Source organism: Eretmochelys imbricata, chromosome 3 (assembly GCF_965152235.1).
Source record: "Eretmochelys imbricata isolate rEreImb1 chromosome 3, rEreImb1.hap1, whole genome shotgun sequence".
Taxonomy (NCBI): domain Eukaryota; kingdom Metazoa; phylum Chordata; order Testudines; family Cheloniidae; genus Eretmochelys; species Eretmochelys imbricata.
In genome coordinates, this window is record NC_135574.1 from 166,404,826 (window position 1) to 166,427,817 (window position 22,992).

Sequence of the window (22,992 nt, forward strand, 5' to 3'; positions counted from 1 at the left end):
GCAGGGGGGAATGGTGTATGTATCAGGGAGAGATGGTAGACCACTACACCACAAGGGGAGAGTGGGGACCAGTATAAAACAGTAAAGGGTCACAGAGGGATAAATACTGTTTTCTCCTACACTGCTTTACTGAAAAGTGTCCCAGTTTTTCCTTTGGAAAGGCAGAGCGGTGGGTGCCCCATTCTCCTCCCACTTCCCCTCTTCTCTTCACCCTCACCTGCCACCAAAACGGTTCCTTGTAATGTCCCTGGTACAGTGTCCCTGGATTTGACTTTGAAAGTATGATCATCCTGCAGGGGAGGGCAGAACAGTGTATTTGGAAGAAGATAAGGACAATGTGCTACCTGCAGCCACATCACTTATTGACACCTGCCATTACTGCCAGGGCCGCCTCTAGGTTTTTTGCCTCCCCGAGCAAAAATTATTTTTTGTTTTTGTCCCGGCGCTTTAGCCCTATAATCGCTGGCACCGACGCGACACGGAAATTGGCGTGAATGGCGCCGATAGGGTGGCACAGTACACACAAGTAATCGTGATTCCTGATTTAATTAATCAATAACTGTTAACATTTACACATTTACGCATGTTCACATTATGAGTGACCGTGTCACGACGTGACATGATATTTTTCACGTCACGATCCTATCACACTACTGGGGATTTTTATGATCTTCATGTATTTTTTTTTGTTGTACGTTGGTGGATTTTTCTGAATGCCGCCCCTGGAAATGTGCCGCCCCAAGCATGTGCTTGCGTTGCTGGTGCCTAGAGCCGGTCCTGATTACTGCCTGTTATATCTCCACTTTCTGCCCCTTGGCATATAAATTACATTCATGTTGTACCCCAACAAATGGCAGATTTGTGCAGGTTACTCTGCCCTTTCCCTGTGTTTATGAGCAATGTATAACCAGCAGGCTGATTCCAATCTTTCATACTCAAGTAAGACCACTTAAGTCAATGGAATTACTAGGCTTGCCAGTTTTGGTTGGACGTATTCCTGGAGGTCTCATCACACAACATAATCTTTAATTAAAGATTAATCTTTCATTCCTGGAGACTCCAGGCCAATCCTGGAGGGTTGGCAACCACCCTAGGAATTAGCCCTGATTTACTACAGTCTGACATCAGGATCAAGCCCAACATATAACTTACCCCACCATTTAGTCACCATTTAACTTGGCCCAGAGACTTCCAGGAGACCTGTATGCTTACCCCATTTCAGAATTTGGCCCACTGTCTCCACTGTTGTCATGGGGGCTGGGAGAACAAGAGACAACTTTCAGAGATTGAATCTAGCTCACTAGCACAGTGTAGTGCAGCACAAACAACACAGACTCACTCGCCAAACTCGGAATTTTATTTTAATATTTTAATTTGAAATCTGATTGCACCAATCCCTGGAGTTATTTTTAAATGATTAACATTATTCATGATAGCTCATGCACATTTAACAGTTGTATCTCTGAAAAGGTTTATTATTCTAATATTTCACATCTCTGGCAATAATTCTGTGTTAATTGCCCAGAACAGTTAGTCACTTGAGGATTATAAATCAAAATATGACACTTAATGTTTTTTCAATTTACATATATTGAACGTTCAATTAACCTGACATTACAGAGCACACAAGATAGTCGGTGAGTGTCCATTTTACTCGATGAATGTGGATTTATTACCATGACTTAGAGAAACAGAATTACCTTTTCGTAAAGTTTGGGTAATCTGTCTTTCCATGCAAGATGCTGCTATGGTCACCTAAGTGATGTTACGAGAGTGACCCAATAAAATTAATTGGGTCCTTTTATACAGAAATAATTTTTAAAGGAGTCTGGGCATAATACTCACCTTCCATTCTTTTAATAATACATGTACTCATCTATCTAAAATTAGAAATACTTTCTAATTTCCCAATTCTTGTTACTTAGCATTCAGATGCCGTTTTAATACTGTTTCTTAACAATATTTAACACTTATTTAGAGATTTTTATCTCCAGAAAACTTCACAAACTTTAACTAGCCAAACCTCCTGTAGTCTGATTTTATAGATGGACAAACTGAGGCACAGAAGTGACTTGACCAAGGCTGCCATGTTAGAACTGGATTAGAATGAAGAAGTATCTGGTGTCGGGTCCTGTACTCAGACAACTAGATTATGAATGTCTCTTAATTCTGAACTCATGTACACAATGGCTTGTGCTTTTGATGCTGATGGTCCTGGTTCTGAGCCTGGTTCCAATGCTTTTGGAATCTGTAGATATTCATGGCACACACAGGGTGTGGAATCACCAATGTGGCCTTTTAGTGATCGGTCCTTCAATTCGTGCAGACGAACTGAGAAAGTTCCACTGGATTACAGCTTTCCATGACCTTGGAGGAAGTGAGGACAGCATTTGTTTCTTCATTATTATAATTATTTTACTGTCATTAAAGTAGAATAAGCAATGGCACAGTTACATTATTAGTGATAGCAGGTACAACTCAGAATTTTAAAAAAGATAGGACAGATTCTTACCAGAATAATAACTAGTAATGGCAACAACTGGCTGTTTTTAGTGGCATTATGTATATTTTTTCTTTTAATTTAATTTAATTAAGTGTGTCGATGTCACGTGTAATGATGCAGACAGAAGGTTTTAAGAGCTCATCAGGCATGTAGTGTACGGGCAGTCATGTCACCTGGCTGTATCTCAGTTACCCCATCTGTAAAATGGGATACTGGTACTTGCCCACTTTTATAAAACATTTTGAGATCTGAGGCACTTAAATAAAAGCAGATTGGTTTTTCAACGGTTTAGAGTCCCAGCAGTTCCCATTGTCTTCATTAGGATTCATGGGTACTCAGGACTTTTGAAAATCAACCGACCCATCCAACCCACCCTGCTCCTTGTCCCCTGACCACCCCCTCCTGGGACCCCCCGCCTCTAACCATCTCCCTGCGACCCCACCCCCTATCCAACCCCCCCGCTCCCTGTCCCCTGACTGCCCCGACCCCTATCCACACCCCTGCCCCCTGACAGGTCCTCCAGGACCCCCGACCTACTTCTTGCCCCTGACACCCTCTCCCGGGATCCCCGTCCCTAAGTGCCCCCCCCAGGACCCCACCCCCTATCCAACCCCCTCTGCTCCCTGTCCCCCCCCCAACGGGACCCCCCCAACCCCTATCAAACCCCCCCGCTCCCTGTCTCCTGACTGCCCCCCTCCCTGAACCTCCGCCTCATCCGACTGCCCCCTGTCTGCCCCTGGGGACCTCCTGCCCCCTTGCCATGCTGCTCAGAGCGGCAGGACAGGCTTATTGGAAAGCCTGGGAGGTGGGCGGGTGCAAGCCATGCTGCCCGTGTGGCAGCGTAGCTGCAGGGACTGGGGGACAGCACGGGAGGAGCTGGGGGCTAGCCTCCCCGGCCAAGAGCTCAGGGGCAGGGCAGGACAGTCCCGCGGGCTGTAGTTTGTCCACCTCCGGTCTAGAACCTTTGAAGTTCATCTCTAAGAACACAGGCCTTTCCCACTCCTTTAGTAGTAGTAGAGAGCTCCTTTAGTAACAGGTTCTATTTTCTCTCTGTAGGACAGCCACATCACTCTCATTGACACACACAAAGTTGCCTAGCTACTCATGGGAACAGGAATCTGAGGCAATGTCAGGAATGGCAGACTTAACTGAATGTCTTCCCAGCAGCCAGCTCACTGTTCACGTGCTTGTGCTTGTGGAAGAAAAGAATTAGAGGCTTCCAGCTGATATACTAGAGTAGAATCTTATCTCCCATTCAGTATCAGTGAGCTTTCAGAGTGAAGGGGCCAGCTATAGTAGTGGCCAAACTGTCCTCTTTTTGCTTAAGACAAACTCTGGTTTATCATGTTGATGCTTCTGCAACTCAGGGATGGTTGCAGGTGCCTTGAGTCCCTAGGCAAAGATGGAATTTGAACCTCCTCATAATCCCAGTCATTCCCTGTTCTACCCACCCAGTCACCTGTGACATTTTTTCACCAAGTCATTTGTCTCTGTTTTCTGCCCAGTTATCTGCGACAGGAACCTTTCGTTCCCAAACGCATCCCAGAATCTTTCCATTGACTGCCGTGGTACCACTGCAACCAGTGCAGCCGGATTCTGGGGCTCACCTGAGACCCAGAGAAGCCTGCTGCTCATGAGTAAACAGGATGCAAGGATCATAGGCGGCAACTTCTATGGGCCCATGGTGCCTGGGCACCAGGAATATTCCTGGCCCGGGGCCCAGCTCCAGCACTGTTTGAGGACAGGTCTCTCCCTCGGCCCTGCTTTCCGCCCCCGGGCGCTCCCCCCGGCCCCGCGTGTCCCCCAGATGATTTAAAATGGCCCCAGTCCCCCACCCACCATGGATAGTGCAGTGGAGCTGAGTGGCTTCCTGCCTGCTTACTCCATGTGGCTGCTGGCCCCTCCTTGTGGCCCCTGGGCGGGGCGGGTTGGGTCTGTGTCCACGCGCGCTGCTCCCACCCCGAGTGCCCCTGCGGCCAATAGGAAGCTGCGGGGGCAGTGCCTAGGGGTAGCAATGCGCGGAGGCCCCCTGGCCAGCCCTGCCGAGGAGCCCCAGGTAAGCACTGCACCTCCCCCATCTCCTCCCAGAGCCTGCATCCCTACCCCTTTCCCACACACCCCCTCCTGCCCCCAAACTCCCTCCTAGAGCCTGCACCCCGACCCTTCACACTCCCTCCTGTCCCCAAACTCCCTCCCAGAACCTGCACCCCCAGCCCAGCCCAGAGCCTGCACCCAAACTCCATCCCAGAGCCTGCACCTCTCAACCCCTCCTCCTGTACCCCCACCCCTTGCCCCAGCCTGGAGCCTGCAGCCCTCACCCTCTCCTGCACCCCCACTCCCTGCCCCAGCCCGGAGCCTGCACCCAGCACCCAAACTCCATCCCAGAGCCTGCACCCCTCCTGCACCTCAGTCCCCTGCCCCAGCTCAGGGCCTGCACCCTAGACCTCCTTCCCCCACCCAAACTCTGTCCCAGAGCCTTAGGCAGGTGGGAGACAGAGTTTGGGGGGGGGGTGGAATTTGGGGGGGGGGGCCTCTGCGTGTTCTGGGCACCACCAAAATTTCTACAAACCTGCCACCCCTGGCAAGGATAACACATTTCTGGGAACAGGGAGGATACTGGGTACACAGAAGCTCCACAGACAGATATGTTCAGAACTGTCCTGATGGTCTGGCTGTGGCTATTCCAGTGGTGATCCAGTGCCCCTTTAGACCTGGTGCTATAGACATCCATTTACGTAGCCTATGCTTAAAGCTGCTCCTTCTGATACTGTGGAAGTGGTAGGGAGAACTTGAGGGTTTGGCTGCAGTGCGGAGAGGGGAGAAGAGGAAGAGTGAAGGAGGAACTGAAGAGAAGGAACTGCTTTTTTTGCAAGGGAATTGAACGTTCATTTGCTGGAGAGACGTATGTTTAGTTTAGTTCATTGTTAGGAAGGACTTTTTTCACATCCTCATCTTCTATCTCCAATCCCCATTCAACAACCTCTATCACAGCGAGGTTATCCTGGCCAAGGAGGGCTGGATATGTCTCCTCTGGAGTACATCGATATAGCTTTTGGCTCAGCTGGAGGGGAATCAGTTAAGAGCCACACAAAGAGCTTGCAGGAACTGAATGCACTAACCTCTGCAGTCCCTCCTTTCCTCCATCCCCCTGGGGTTGTATGCATGACCTCCACAGTACGTACAGTGATATGTTAACTTGCAATATATTATTCAACCATGAGATGTCTCTATGCTATACAGTTTCCAACGAGGTGTGGTGCCTGGTAAACAAGGGAGACAAAGCTGGAACACAGGTTACGTGGAAGCCTGTTTGTGTCTGTAGTTGTAGTTTTCTTTTCGAAATGTCTCCCGTGTAAGAATGTCTTTGATTCCTTATATCATGACAATGAGTTGCTTCTTGTAAGAAGCCCTTGCCTTATTTGCTTCACATCTTGTGTGAATATATATATTTTCATGGGCTTCGTTAGTGTGGCATATGGAGAAGTACAAAAGTCTACAAGATACTGCATATGTGTATAGGTGGTGTAATTATTGTATTATTTGAGAAATAATAAGTGATCATGTAACTAAAAACTATTGTTTGGGATATACAGAGGGGGGCAAGGTTAAGCTTCTGCTTGCAACTTAATCATTGACATTTCCTGACTTTTGAATGCTTAATTATGCAACCTTAATGTTGTTTAAACTTCCTGTGGAATGGCTTCTAAACATGATGGGATGGGATGGTCATAAGCAAACACTGAAACATTCTGTTCATTCAAGTAACAATCTCTAAAGTGAAGTGAAGCGGAGGGTCAGTGCACAAAGAGACAGGAGGCTCAAGAATGCAACTGAATGCTGCTATGGGAAATAAGATAAAAATAACTACTAAGATAAATGTACAATGAAATAACTTTTCTCACTGCTGTTGGTGCAGAGAGCAGCATGATGTTTGCATGTTACTTTAAAAACAAGTATAAATCTTTGACAACACCCAACTTTCCCCCCCTCACTATTAGCTGTGAAGTCTAGTCTTTAGACACTTTCAGAATCTCCACTGATAACTGATTTTTCTAACAGCAGCATCCTTAGGATGTGTCATTCAAGAAAGAGCATAGAGTGCCTGCTTGTTAGAGCAGGAAATGCAGCATGGACAGCCCCAAGCACTCTAAAATCATGAGTAAGGCCCAAAAAATCATGAGATTTACTTACAAATAATGAAATTTTAAAAATATAATATATTTTGGGTTCATTTTATTTGTCTTGTCGTTTCTAAGCCTTTATGATAACTCTGGTCACATTGTCAAGCTTTTCTCTGCAACCATGAGCACTGAGATGCTCACCTAATTGCATGCCTGTAGGATCTGGAGCTTTAAGAAGAACACTCGTGATAAAATCACAAGAGTTGGCAATACTGGGACTGGGAGTTAAGACTTCAGGGTTCTGCTATTAAATCCACCACTGGCTTTCTGGATTTCTTTGTGACATGGAGCAAGTCACTTACTCTCTCTGTGCCTCAGTTCTGATTAGGTTAAAGTAGATTTAAATAGGATGAAGATCTCTCACTACACCAGCCAAGGAGGAGTGGGTGCAATGGGAGAGCACTGTTTACACAAGCCAGGGAGAGCACGGTACCAGGGGGAGCTGCACTCCAATCCACATCTGAGTTCCATTGAAGTCAGGCATTTGCAGAATTGAGGCCAATGCTAGTAATATGGTCCTTTCTACTGAACTGTGTTTGACAGTATTAGTGAATGTCAGTTGCAAGCTCTTGCCACCTGCTGCGTAAAATAAGAGAAATGTAGCAGCAAGTCCACAGTCCACATTGTCAACTGCAATCTCAGGGCCCAGTCCTGCAAACACTTGTACGTTAGCTTAACTTTACTTTCACAAGTAATTCCTTTGATTTGGGGATTACTCCCAGTAATAAAGTTAAACACATACATAAATATTCACAGGATTCCGGGAGGAGGGGGGAGAGAAAAGGACAGAGAGGTGCCTAATTGTGCGCCTTTTAACAATTTCACAAGATTTGAAGATGGCATGTGAAGTTACTGCTAACCACCACTAGGTGATCTCCATCAGTAACATTTAAAAAGCATAGTATAACCATAACTAGTTATTCTGTTTTTTGCTTTTGTTCATTTTAACATAATTTAGATTGTGTTTTCCCTCCTCTAATTACATTTGTGCGTGATTTCTTTCTATGAGTTTTGTAACCATCTATAAGATCTTTCTTCTACAAAAACATCAAGACCAGAACATCTGCTATCTGTGATCTTTTAAGATTTTAATAGGTAAAGCTACAAACTTATAAAATGCCAACCTATACTCTTAAAGTCTAAAATAGCCCCTTAATCTGTTCTAAAACATGGAATTAATGGTTATTTTTATTCAGTTTATGGGAGCTTCTCCCCTTTAATTAATTTAATTGACGTTCTGATTATTTATCCCAGTGTTGTTGAACTTGCTTTCTTGGGCAAAGTGTGTAAAAATAGGTTATGAGGATAGAAAAGACACAGAACAAAATACACTCATTAGTGGGTCTTAGTCATAGTGAGCCCCATCAAACTTTTGGAAAGCCCCCATTCTGCAATGTGATCTGCATGGATATAATTGCATGATCAGGCCCTAATTTAAGACAAAATACAAGGAGCAGATGTAACAAACTATCAGAGGGAATTGGGGAAGGAGAACAAGTGTAATAGTGATAAGAATGTTACAAACACTAGTGATGTACACAATTAGATTTTTTCAGATCATATGTTTGAAAATAAATATATAATATAAATACAATTAACATCAGCAATGTCTAGTCTGTTGATGAGTCTTTTTAAAACAAACCTGTGATTAATAGTTTGTGTTGAAGGTAAGTCAGAAGGCAAGAAGGTGGCTTACAAATTTACCAAAGATAAAATGAGACAGGAAGTCAAAACCATTCTAGCTAAAGCATGATTGCAATCCAAATAACAGCAGATAGAAGAAAATGGGTGAGACTGAATATATACATGTTGGCTGGTGCAAGTCTTTTAAAGGGATATATTGATAAGGAAGTTCCATTTATAAAGAAAAGAAATGCTGTTGAAATTGGTAGCCACAAATTCCACTTATCTATCCAATGTCTTTCCTAGTAGAAAGTCCAGTTGAAATTTTAAGCTGGTTTCAGTTGGCCAACTAGGTTTTGGAATGTTGCAATGGATCTTAGTCTACTGGATTCTGGGGCTACTGATATTTAAATAACTCCAATCTACTGGAATTTCCACTGTGTTGAGGGTTTTGCTTATTTGCAAAGTAATCAAGCTAAAATTTTTGGTCAGCACCAGTAAGTGCCAGGACACTTTCATTTAGAAACTATAGTATGGATGTAGGTGCTCAGTTCTGAATATACAAGCTTGCATATTTTAGCCATGATTCTTAATGTTTTCCCAAATAAACAACCAACAACAAAATCCCCAAATCCTCAACCTGCAGTTTAACAGTTTGCACTTATATAGCACATTCCATTTTATCATCCTAAAGCAATCTATAAATATGAAGATCTATAGCAGCCCTCTAACATATGAATGATCCCAATTTGGCAGATGAGTAAACTGAGCCATGGAGAGCTAAAGTGACTTGCCCAACACCTCACAGCATATAAGTTCTGGCTACGAGTCCCATGATGCAACTACTATGCTATGTATAAAACCAGCAGCCTAGCATTCCTGGGTAATCCTACAATAACAAAACAGTGTGTATACCTGGAGGAATACAGAGTTCAGTAAACCATGCCAGTTTCAACTTCCAAAAACTTATTGTTGTAAACCTAGAAAACATTTTTTAAAATAGCTTATTGTTCTTCTAAGAAAAGAAATTGTTTCCAGACTTTGAATGAATCTTAGAATGAAGTCACACATGAGCAAATGTATATTAATTATTTTTTATTAAAGTATCAAAACATAACCTTCAGAATAGAAAACAAATTGCTTTTAATGCTGTTTTAAAGATTCTCCTGAATAAAGTAGACATTTACTAAACCCATGCAATGCATTCCTCATGTCTAGACATTTTTGTAGACATTGCTTTCTTGGGTATATTCAAATTAACTTCAGTACCATAACTTATGAATTATACTTGCACATACACATGGATGCATACACACACACACACACACACACACACACACACACAGTGCAAAGCAGCTATGACCAAAGAGTTAGACATAAAAGCAGAATATCTTCTGACAAAAGTAGTGATACCACATTAACATTTGGCATGCTAGTAAATAACATTTATGTTTAACTCAAGCAGCAAATGCAGGACGCCTGCGTCACCATAATACAGTTAAGAGCAACTGTACAAAATTCCTAAAGAAGAGACAAATTTTGTGATTATATTGAACAGTAAATGAAGCCAGTCCCTATACTAATACCTCATAACAGCATAAGTGACAAACTTTTTTTTATTTAGCCTTTGCTGATATTTGATGCACAAAGGACAAAGCCAAGGAGTTTGTATCTGGATTATGCCTAGATCTACTGCTTCTATATTACAGAAGTCAAATGCTAACGAAAATTCATTTGACAAGGTTATTGAAACACATTCTATGTATTTCCTGTGTCAGACAAACAATGGGCCAAATTTATCCATTGTGTAACTCCAGTTAAGCCAGTGGAGTTGCATGAGGGGGCTCTGTTCTCCAGCCACAGGATCTGAGAAACTCTCATTGAAGTCATTGGAAGTTCCAAATAATATGCAATGAGAGACTTGGTCCCCAGGACTGAACGTGGCCCAATATGTTGTATTTTATACATTCACCTTTCAGGTACTTGAAGTACATATTTGAAACATGATATAGGACATTACAATATAGGACATTACAATATCCAGATCTTAGGAAAGTGTATTAAGAAGTTCTGTTGCAGAATATAAAAATAAAAAAAGGATCTGGTATGATATCTGTTTTACCCATCTGGGGCTTGCAAAGTAAGAAGCTGATGGTTGAGGTATCTATTGGTTTAGCCTTTAATTTGAAATTGTATTTAACACTGCAGAACTGGTGTAAAATATTATGTACTGTAAGCTCCATTCTTATGGTTTACTTCATTTAAAATGCATTATTAAGCAATTAGACACCATTGATTGAGATATGAACTCTCTGAACCCAATCCTGCAAGATGATCAACACCTCATGAGAGGCAAGGATCAGGCACTTAATACTTTTTAAAAGTGGTGTCCCAAATAGAAGCGTTGAAGTTTAGAAATATATAATATTAGACACCAAAAAGTAAAAATAAAAAAACAGTACAACACTTGTGTTTTCAGTTTTGTCTTGTTTGCAATATTTATTATTTCAACTTCTTAGGAATATTAGTGATAAATAAGGATAATATTTTCTTTTACAGAAAACTGTAATGATAATATTGAATAGGATTAAACAATCTGAGGATTTCACAGAAACATCAGAATTTAAACAAACACTCATAACTCTAGCTCTTTAGTCCAGCAGCTCAACTAATAGTTCAAAACATCTCAGGTTAGATTTTTAAAAAAGTAAAAAATAGTTACTCACTACATCACCAAGTTCTAGGCTATTCTTGGATTCTAAATAGCATTTTGGTTGGCTGCAGTTACCACTCAAATGTGAAAGAAAATTACTACAATCAGAATTCTTTCCCCTGTATAAATCTGGCAATAAGAAATAATCCTGACAGGGTGAGAGACTTCAAACTGTTGGTCACATGAGTAAGAGCTACCTGTGGGACTACTTGTGTGAACAGGATTGCTAATTTGAGTAAAGGTGTGCATAATCAGCCCCTATGTGATCTAATGTAGTAAGTCTTTTCCATTTCTATTTTCTGAGATTCACAAACTTGGGGTTCAATCCTGCAGTCCTTATTCAAGCAAAAGTCTTATTGAAGTCCCTTCCTGGTTAGTTCCCTCTTCCCAAAAAGTGCAATTCACCCATGTGCAGAGGGCCAGCACAAGGTGGATGCATTATTTAAATTACAGTTATAGCGTCAAAATAGGGCTTACATGATGTATAGCCTTTGCACCTGCCCTCTGCACAGGGGTGAATTTCACCCAGAATGAATGATAAATGGGAGTTTTGCCTGAATAAAGATTGCATGCTCAGAACCTAAGACATCCGGGAATCATTATATTTTTCAAGTCTATTTTTACTGTAATTTTGTTTCCATAAAGTTCTTTGAAATACCACACATATGAGATATTATACTTTGGGTGCGCAAAGGCCAAGGTGCTTTCCTATTTTTCATGGCAAAATTGCAATTCCTGAAGAACAGTGAGGGACGTTCCAGTTCAGTAATTGCAAACTTAGTTACATGGACATCTGGCACGAAACTGACACTTGTCACAACTATCAGATTTCTCAGAATCTGCTGCTGAGTCATAAAAAAATCCACACAAGTGTTGTGAAGAAAAAAAAAAAAGTACAATGTTTAGTTTGAAACTAAAGTCTTTGCAGCATTACGTTAGACTACAGTCCCATCACATAGCAACACATTCTGCCAGAAAGCATCATTCTGGAAACTGCAACACTTTAAAAACACTCTGAGTGTGCTTTCCCTACCAGCAACAAGGAAAGATAGTGTCCATCCAGCACAGCTGTCGGTACAATGTGCATCACTGGAAGTCATAGTGTTCTAACACAAACATCATGAGTGCAGGCACTGTACACTAGCAGAGACCTAAAACTTCCGGAGCTGTTGTCTGTAGCTTCTAGGAACAGCAAGTATGACAAGTACTAAAACCTAGAGTTGAGGCAGAGGACTCTGACTTGATCGAGACCAAATCTTTGGAGAGGAAGAATCACAGCTAAGCCAATATGATCCTTCCTGCTTAACAAAGCAATCTCCCCTGCCTAATGGTTCTAGACTAAAAGGATCCTACAGATACACAGAGTCAAATCCTCCATGGTTTCTGTTTTTTTGGTGTAAAGATGCACTATGAGAACTCTTGGTTTGCCTTAACCCTGCAATGTTCCTTCTTTGATCTGTTGAATAAAGAGGTTTCTTTCATCCTCAGGTGTCCTCCCGTTCTGTGCTCGAACTATGCAAGTGGGCCTGTGGAGATTGAGCATGTATATCAAATGTTGCTTCTCGTTCTTTAGCTCTTCAATCTGGGCCTTTAGTTCTGCGTTGATAGTTTCCAACTTTTCTGATTCCTAGCCACAGAGCACAGACATAAGTATTTCAGTGAGTATTTTACATAGTTAACCATAATGTTTTTGTGATGGTTGCCACCCTTTATTGGTAGCAAAGCATGATGGCTGGGTTGGAAAGAAACTACCTGCTTCTCAATTAGTCATAATTATGCAGCTGTACCTCACCAGTATATAATGGTCTAGAGAACAGATTCAGACAATGGCCCTCTTTGCCCTTTAAAGAAATATGACAGTGGTCACAAAGCCAAATTCAATAGAGCTACCTGCCAAACATTGCTTTGGCCAAAAGGAAGCTTACTTGCCACCACACACACACACACACACACACACACACACAGAGCCATTATGAACTCACTCGGCCAGTCCAACGGCCAAGTGGAAGTTCCAGTGAGCTGCACCCCAGGATCTGAATCCTTGATTCTAGCCTGGTTCCTTGTTCCCAGGCCATGAGGGACTTAGAGCATGGGGAGGCAGAGCGTTCATTTTGGGGTAGGATGATAAGAAGCGGCACCCTGCTTTTCTCTGATAAGCCGCTCTGACCAACACAAGGAGTGATGTTAATGGGCTCCCCACGCTTTTCTGAAGAGACAGTCACAGATATGGGGCCTTTGAGAGACTGTTTAGTACTCTTAATGCACTAAATACTAAACGCTTCTAATCACAAACTTGCTAATGGAGACAGACATTAGAACCGTAAGGGATACTTTGTGCCTATTCTTGTGTCCTCTGTGCTACCATGTGTAAATGCTCTTGTCTATAGGACTCTTATGACATCATTACTGTTTTGCAGTGGCATAAGCTTATGGTATCAATAAGTAATAGTAATAGTACATAAGCTTGTGATTTGTAAAAGTTACTTCTCTGAAAAGTTCAATCAGAAGTGTTAATTATAAACCAAATGAGATGCAGCTTTAATTTGTTAAGCTGCTACATCAGTGATCATTTTTAACTGGAGAGCCATTTCATAGAGAAATCAAGTTTTGGTGCATGGAGTAAGCATAACTTATTAGAATCTATAATGTACATTATGTGAAATGTAATTTTAATTCCTCATGTGTTCCATTTACATTTTCAGATTAGTATTATCCACATATATAACATTATCACTCACTAAAATTGCAACAATTTTTTCTTCTCCTTCCACAGTTATTTTTCATCTATCTTTCATTGTTAATCAAATTTGATCTAAAGGCATTTGGGTGAAATTTACCCCAGTGCCCTAAGATTTTGCACAGGCCTTGTGCCAGTCTGCTTCACAAAGATGAATTTAACCCATTGGTGAATTCAGCTTTCCAACACTCAAGTGAGGTGGCTAAATATCTCCACTTTACAGTTGGGGAAAAGAGGGTAAATGACTTGTCCAAGATCACACAGGAAGCCTGTAGCAGAGACAGGAACAGAGTCCACATCTCCTGAGTCCCAGTCCTGACCTTTAGCCCGAAGACATTGTCCAAATAATGGAACATTATTGTTCCAAATAATGGAAAGAGGAAATAGGGTGAGAACAGTCAAAGTCAGTAACTTACTTTCTGCAAACATTCTGTTTTCTCCTTCTTTTTGTTGCGGCATTTTGCAGCTGCAATTTTGTTCCTTTCCCTTCTTCTCTTTTTCCTTTCATCTTCTTGGGGTGAAAACTAGCAAGATTCAAGATGCACATACTCAGCATGATGCAGTAAATGCAGAATAATCATGTTGATAATTGCCGACTTTTAAAATAATGGTAGCACTAATATGTTTGTGACCAAGACAGAGCATCAGACACCCTAGAGGTATGCTTCTGATCTCACAACAGTGTAAATCAGGAGTAACTCCTCTGAGGTCATCATTGTAAACCTGGTGTAACAGATCAGAATGAGGTCCTCTATGTGTCACATTCTGATGATTTATTTAAGCCAACATTTTTAAATTAAAAATATATTCAGATTTTATTCTACTGACTAATGTTTAATTCCCTGAAGTCAGGAGGAGTTTTGTCTGAGTAATAATGATGTGTAGAATCAGGCCCCTAGTCTGGTGGTTGGATAGCAGAGTACTATGCCAGTGTCTAAGATCTACTAGCTGTACTCAACCCAGCCATCTTTACACATTGAACGCCCTCTGACGCCAATAGGAGTGTGGAGTGGGGATCAATGGTTGTGTATGGAATTCACAAAAAGTTCCACTCTTTGCACTCAATTCTGCTCTCAGTTACTCCAGTGTAAACCCAAAGTAACTTTGGCCCTACGGACCAGAGTCTCATCTCACTTGGATTTTACACTGGTATAACTCCATAGATTTCAGTGGAGTTACTCAAACTTATACCAATGTGCATGAGTTCACAATCTGGCCCCCCACGAGGCTGGGAATGGCACAGCTAGTTTCTTCAGAAGAGGAAGAATTATACAGCTTATTATACAGCTTAGTGCTTTCCTTTTGGCCAGCTGGTAGGTTCACAACCAGAAAACTGGTTTACAACCAATTCACAGCTACTGACCAAACTTAAGCTATGTCTTCACCACAATAAAAGGTGTCTTTTTATATTGAGATAGTGACCTTGATATAAAATCCTAGTGGTTGATTTTACTTCGCTGTAGCGAGCTGAGGAAAGTCAACCCTTTACCTCCCACCTGCAGATGACCTCAACTAACTAAATCAAGGTTAAATTGCAGTGACTTGCTCCAGGCCCTACAGCAAGTCAGTAGTGAAGCCAGATCCAGAGTAGCCTCTAGAGATACTCCCTTCCATTAATAAGGGAAGTTATTACTTGTGTCAGGCTAAAAATAAACTGGCCCTAACTGAAATGAAAAGTGAAATCGTGTTTCACAGTAGCACGTAAAGAAAACAGAAATAAAGAAACACTAGAGCACTGAACACAGGAACAGATTTAGTCCCCTGAGGACTGCCTGTGTTTGAGTTTATATCATTCTTGGTCGTTGGTATATTTAGTGGTCCATTAAATCAGAACACTAATCAAACAGAATTATCATCGAAGGAAAAATACCTCTGCTTTCAGAACAGACATTTCAACAGGTCTTTCCAACACTGTCACTGTATCCAGTGTGGAAGACATCCTGTGGGATAGGCACTTATTTTGGATGGCAAATCTCAATTCTTCCTTCACCAGTGGGGTTAGATTTGTGAAATCCTCAAACCCCAGTGATGCTGTAGGAGACAAACAGGGAACAATTGCGGAGGCGCTGACTTCTGATGCAGATACCTGGCTTGGGTTTTGGAGCATCATTTTGCTGAAAAGGAACAAAATAAAAACATTGAATAGTCTTTCAATAATCTTAAAAAGCCAAACAGATTTGACAGAAGAGAGCTGCATTTTCCATAACTATGAACCAATCCCTGCATATTTTTTGCATAGGTTGAGGTGACATTCTTACACTATTTATACACATAAATAGTGTATATGTATACACACACATTTATAGATTTTAGAGTCTCATGGAAAGGTGTGTGAGTTGACACTGTAGTTCACGATGGTTGCAAGAGAACAGTTACTGTCTACTTTATAAGGAGTGATCATGCATTCCTTGAGCAATTCAAACTTCCATTGAAATCAAGCAGTGTAGGCTCAGGTCCTAAGTGAATGCATCTATATTTAATCAATTTTTAAATGGATGTATGTTTTTTAGATTCTATCTCATTATGCAAGTCCATTTTCAGGATCTTTCTGCAAAGTAAAATGGCATTGTGAATCCTTCAAGCATGGCAGGCTGTGTGACAATAATATTGGGGTGTGAGGGAGGAAAGGAGAAGGACCCGTAGAAGGAAAATGGCAATTGAAGAGGTTTTAAATTTTAAAATTGTAAAAAGACAAAATTAATGGTTCTCTCATACTAAGAGCTGTACCTCTATATTCGAGCTTGGAAAGAATGGGATAGATCCTGGCTTCAGTTACACCTGTGTAAATCCAAAGTAACTACACTGGATGCCTAGATTTACATGGATGTGACTGAGCGAGATTAGAACCTGGTCCACAGTTGTTCAGATCAAAAGATAAATTCCTGAAAAGCAGTTTGTAATAAAAGTTGGCACAAGCATAAAGAGCTATATACGCTCAGAGGTATCAAGCCAGAGGTAGAGTTGGAGGGAAGGAATAATGCAAAATGTGAAGTATATTTTATTCTTTTGCTCTTGTGAAATCTGAAAGTACCCTTGCAGACCCTTAAAATTAAGGTATTTTAAATGATTAAACATTTATGGCCAGATCCTCCATCACTGTAAATTGATGTACAGTAGCTGTACTAAGTTCAATGGAACTATGCCAGTTGACACCAGTGGAGGATCTGACCCTTATTTTTTAAAAATTGGATAAAATTCAGATTATTTTACCATCTTGCTTTTTCTACTTCCTCACAGCATGCAGTCAACTGTATATCTTGTAGTCATGGGGTTACTATAGTATTACCTGTTCTTGATTCCTTTGGTAATTATAGTAAAATCAGTTGCAATTAACTCCCTAGCAAATAAGTAGACAACTGCCTCAGGGCATCTCTGTACGTAAGTGAAGGCTCTATGTAGTCAGCCTAGATTTGTGCACTCACCTTTATGTCAGTGCTATAACTTTGCAGTTTTGGGTGTGGTTGAAGATTATGTACTCTAGCAAAAGGCCAGATTCCTCTCTCAGTTATCCAGAAATTTACTCTAGATTTACACTGGATAATTGAGAGCAGAATCCGGGCCAGAGCTAAATATTTGAAAAGGGTAAATACAAAATCCTAAGGTTAGTGAACTACCAATATGTAGAATTCCCTTGCCCTGGCCACCAAATCCCAGGTTTGGAGGCTTTCCAAAAATTTTCTCATTTTCAATAAAACTAGAAGAACTGAGGAGTTCCCAAATTCTCCACATGAAATCCTGGCCCTACTGAGGTCAATGGAAAATTCCCACTGATTTCAGCGAGTCCAGGATTTCACCGTCATTTATTAAAGAAGGGAAAATTCCCTGGAACTATTTGTTATTCCAACAGACCTTGGGAAATTTATGTAAATTTATTCACTTCAGGAAGCCCCTGCTCATGAGTCACATCTTAAGTATTGATACCCATTAATCCTATAATCTCAGAGAGCTAGAGGATACTCATCTCCAGCAAGTTAGAAACATCCCTCTGATTTCCAGCTGACAAACCAACAACAGCATTTACCATTTAGCATTTCACCAACACATTCAAATAGGTTCTATTTTCCAATGGGATTGAACCCATCATTGTCTGTGGATGGAGGAAGCCTTAGCCATGTGCATTAGCTGTCACTATTGTTTTTGCTCATGGTGATAGCTTAATTCTATATGGGTAATTCTGTTTAATTCACTCCAATCAGAGATCTAAACAAAGCCATTTCTCCAGCCCACCCCAAATAATTAATTGTGCTAATAAATTTTCAGTGCTGGTGGTAGGTCTGTTTTTCTTAAAAAATAAGTGGATAAACTTTTAATTAAAATCAGCATTACCACCAAAAGAAACCAAGAATGTTCAGAGCTTTCACGGAAAATATCTTAAGAAATATTGTCCATGCTGGATTTCTATTAGTAATTTAAGGAGTTATTTTCAAATATCCACTAGCACTAACGAAATTCTGCTAAAATCCCTTTGATAACCCTATTTGCTTTTACTGGTGTCTCCTTGATTTCAGAGTGATGGGGAAGTGTTCTCTATGGGCACCCTTGACTTTAGAACTTGCAGCTCCCCTTGGTCTGAAATAACCCAAGTCTGTTGACCTTCAAAACGGGCTGGAAAGCATCTCTACTTACTCAGGCTTTAGGAAAGAGAAGTGTTCGAAGGGGCTGAGGTCTGTGAGTGGGTAGGTTTGTGGGAGTACCGTTTTGGGTCAGTTTTGCTTTAGTGGGGTTTGCTGCTAGTTTCCGCTTGTTTTTTGTAACCAATTTTGAAACTCTTTGGGTCAGGGACTGTCTTTTTGTTCTGGTTTGTACAGTGCCTAGCACAGTGGAGTCCTGCTCCATGCCTGGGGCTCCAGACGCTATGATAATACAAATAATTATAAATCAGAACTACAACAGAGGTACGGAGAGTGCTAGATAGATACCTTTTGTACACTTGATAAAGCAACATAAAATTGAAATGTTGGTATTTTCTTCTGTTCAAAAACATTTTTTCTTCAAGATGAAACATACAACTTCCTATATTACACTAGTATAATAAGAGTTAAAAACTTGTTTTGCCTCCCTTTTTTCTAGTCATCTGTCTGTACATTATCTTAGGCTGTAAGTTATTTGGGGCAAGGGCCTGGTTTACTCTGTAAAGCACCTAACACACTTTGGCTTGTTCTATAATTAGCCCAAGAAAACAATCACATCTAGACCTTTTTGTTTAACTACAGTTCCATACAACTGCATGGATCCCAATCTGGTGAGGTGCTGAACACCTTCATCTCCCATTGAAGTCATTGGGAATTGGAGGTGCTGAACACCTCACAGAATAGCACCACAGAGGCTCAATTCATCTCTGACACAAGAGCAAGCTACTCCATCAGAAGCTTATGATCAAGAAAAAACAGTACGTTTCCTGATGAAGATCCCATTCCACAGTTTGTGTAATGGTATTTTTCTCACCACTTTTAGTTTTCACCTCTCACATTCTGACATTTTATGTGTCAGGGCACATTCTCCATTCCAAAGTCCAAACTCAGCCTTTATGTTATTTAAAGTGTCTTTCAGTTTAATGCGAATATTAAAAATGAACACTTCAGGTCACCCTCACTCCTAGTTTTCCTTTAATTTAACTGCAGATGAATGATTTAATTGTATTTCCTTAGATGAATTCATTTCCCTCTGCTGCTGACGCAATAAACCCTGTGAGCCATACAGGTTAATCTGAAACGGCATTAAGAGCAATTATAGTTCACAACCTCTGCGCACTCAAATTGACCTTTAGGATTCTGATATCCCTTATCATTTCTGCCTCCGCATCTGCTGGCTTCGAACTTCTCTGCTGTTGTTGCTACCAAGAAAATCGATTTCACACAGGAAACTCGTTCTGTGTAACAGTTTTTCTGTTGCGTCGTCACTCAACCCTGCTCAGTTAGGCAACAGGTCAGCAACTGATCTTGTTCATGTCAGTCATCGGAGAGGGGGGGGAAGAGACTATTGTTATCTAATTATTCCCCACCTTGCAGGATGATATTACTTCTCGTCTGTGTGTCCCCTAATCAAATCATCCAAAGAGGTCAATATTTCCCCCAAAATAACATAAAGGAGAATAGCTCCACCTGGGACCTTACAACACTTCTGTGTAGCCCAGCCCAGGCTCAACAGACACAGCCATTGCTGGGTGACCCCCCTTAACAGAAGGTGCCCTGAGCTCTTGGTTACTAACTTTTCTCTCTAGTCTAAACGACTGTATCGCAGCACAACCTGGGCCGTAGCTTGCGGGCGCCGGGCGCGCCGCGGCACGGGAGAGCCGCGCTCCCCGCTGCCGAGCAATGCGCCGCCCTGTGGGCTCGGCCGCTACCCCCAGCCCCAGAGAAAGGAATGAATCGGGCACTAAACCGACCTGGGCCGCCCAAAGGGGAGAAACCCGGTCTCGCGGGGGAAGGGGTGGGGGGCAGATGCGCAGCCCCCCGCCCCCCCCCCCAGCGAAGCGGCGCCCCTGGCCCCAGCGAGAAAGCGCCCGGCGGGTCAGACGCGCGGCTGAGCGCCCCGGGTGAAGCCGAAGCGGCGGTGGCTCGGGCGAGCAGCGATCGCCCCGTCCCAGCGGGCTGCGGAGCGTGTCAACCGGGGGGATGTCTCGGGCGCGTGTCAGAGACGCCGAAGCGGGAGAAATGGGGGTGGCGGGGCGTGGAGGGGGGCTTTTTTCTTGTGCGGGGCCCCAGCCGGAGTCAAAAACTTCGCTCTCCCGAGCGCACTTTTGCTTTCAGTTGCGTGCTCCGCGAACTGCCCAGCCCAGCCCAGCGAGCGAGGCGAAGAGGAGGGTGTCCCCCCCTCCCCCCGCCCCGGCTTTCCTCGCCACTGTCAAGTTCCTTAGCAAAGTCCTGCCTCCCCCGCGGCGAGCCGAGTCCCCGGCTCCCCCCCCCCCCGCCGCGCCCCTTTCCAAACTCACTCACCTTTCCCCCGCCGCTTCTCACGCTGCCTGGCCGCGGCTGGGAGAGGCGGAGTGGGACCGAGCAGGAGCGAGGCAGCGCCGGGGAGCAGCGGGGCGGCTCGCTCGGTCTGCGCGGCTCCCTGCCGGGCGCTCTGGCTGGAGCGGCTCCCTGCCGGGCAGTTCCGAGTTTGCCGCTTGGAGAGCGCCGGCGGCGGCGGCTGCTTCCCGGTGTGTGTCTGAATCTCTGGCTCGGCGAGAGGTTGCATCACCCTCCTTATATAGGCGAGTGGGCAGCGCTGGTATTTACTCTGGCGGCGAGTCCTGGGCTGATGTCATGCTATTAATAGCTTCGCCGAGAGAGCGAAGGAAGGGGGGGCGCAGCGAGCAGGGGGCGGTGATGCAAGGCTCCCCCCGTCCCCACCAGGAGGAGGAGCAAGGGAGCTGGCTCGCCTGCACACACGCTCCATAACAGGACTGCAGCCGCCTGGGCTAGCCGCCAGATGTGAACTCCTGCAGCTGCGTGTCAGCCTCATGAGCCAATGGTGCCCAAGCCAGCTGCATGACTCCAGATCGCTGGCATCCTGCTGCAACGGGGATGGGCAGTAACGGATCGGGGGGCGGCGGTGGACTGAGGGGGCAGAACTGGTTCGCTGAAGGGACCTTTTAGGAAAGGCTTTGTCGTTTTTCTGTAGCTATTTAAACGGCTTGAAAATCATCCCCCCTCCCCCCTTAGATCAGCCTGTGTGTGTTTGTGTAGGGGGGAGAATGTGTAACTGTGCATCAGGCATCTGTGCCGGCCCTTTTGGGAGGCAACAGTGTGAGACTCCCTAGCCCCGTGTGTGTGGTATTGTGTGTGTGTGTACGCGCGTCAGCCTTACCGGGCTGCCCCTGTGCAAGGGGAACAGCGTGAGGCTCGCGCGTTGCCACAAAAATACTACAGCCCGCCCCGGTGTGGCTCTCCGAAGAGTTCGTCTCCGCTGGAGATCTAGCGAACGGGATGAGAGGCGGGGACGGGTCTGTCCGTAGCATGTGGGGATGGGAAAGGGGCATTTCTAACAGAGAACCGAATTCACTTTGGAACGTAAGCCTCCCCTCAGAAAACTGTCCGATCCGCGGGTGAAAATTGAGAAGATTTCTAGAGAAAAATCACTTCCCCATTCTCTTTCCCCCGTACGGCGCAGATGTGCTTCCTGAGATATTTTCGGCATGATCTGCTGTTTGGAATTCCGTACATTTACAGGCTTTTACTAGGAATCGGGTGCGTAGGTGTGTGGGGCTTTTTAGTAATAAAGGCAAAGCCCGTTTTACGGTAATGTTTGAAGGATTATGAAGTTTTCAAAAGAACTGAAAATGTGACCCCCTGTCACTGAGATGTAGTTCCCCCAATTTCAGGTGCCACCTAAACGTTCAGTGTACAAATTGCGTGGGCTGACTTTAATTTTTACCCATAAAGATTAAAGACCTCTTTGCTGACACATCAGGGAGCTTAAAAATATCTTTCCTTAAACAAAGCAACTAACAATATCAGACGAAGCCAGAGGAGGAGGACTTAAGGGGAGGAGAACGTTTTCCTTTTTTTCATTTCACATCATGCTAATTTCTTAAACAACAAGAATTAAATTCTAACAGCCACAACACAAAGCTGGGAGACAGACTGTTTAATGTGCTTCAGTATTCACAAACACACACACACACATATACACAACATAATATAATACTTACATAATACATATAATAATAGCATGAACACAACTTTCACTTGCAAACTCAGGCACTCAAGCCATGTTGACTCAGCTACTTTGTGTACTGAGCGTGTACATGCATATCATGATATACATCAATAAATATATACAATGCATTAACAAGCAAGAGTACTACTTTAAGGTCTGAATTTAATAAGGGGCTATATATGTGCATTTGGGACAATCTAACACTGATAATAGCCTTAAATCTTGAAATGTCATGACTTTTGCATGCTTGATCTCAGAAACTTAACACTTCATTAACAACGGCATTTTGTTAATTTCCTACTTTTTTTAAGGAGAAAGGGTTGGGAACAGAGAAAGAAAATCCGGCTTGCACAGTTTAGAAGATCATATTTGCGGTGTGTAGGGACAGTTTGTTCCTCGCTCAACACTTATGTGGTGTGTTCAGTTTATAGATTCTAACGGCAAGTTCTTTATTCCACACCTGATCAGTTTTTAGACTCCTGGCAAGTTCTAAAACACTGATTGCTGCACACTACCTAACTATGCACTCACACAGTGGTCACCTCTCTTTAAGTACACACCTACAGACACTGGGAAAAAAATCTCAGCCAGC

At 43.1% G+C, this 22,992-nt stretch overlaps 1 protein-coding gene across 1 annotated transcript; it reads right to left on the minus strand.

The window, feature by feature from the left end:
- Positions 1 to 9,387: 9,387 nt before the first annotated feature.
- ATF3 (activating transcription factor 3) lies at positions 9,388 to 21,026 on the minus strand. Its single transcript, XM_077813772.1, has 4 exons — positions 20,693 to 21,026; positions 15,628 to 15,871; positions 14,174 to 14,281; positions 9,388 to 12,647 (listed from the first exon to the last, which is right to left on the minus strand). The coding sequence occupies exons 2-4, from the start codon at positions 15,865 to 15,867 to the stop codon at positions 12,450 to 12,452; spliced, it is 546 nt and encodes a 181-aa protein (XP_077669898.1). The 5' UTR covers positions 15,868 to 15,871; positions 20,693 to 21,026; the 3' UTR covers positions 9,388 to 12,449.
- Positions 21,027 to 22,992: the final 1,966 nt, after the last annotated feature.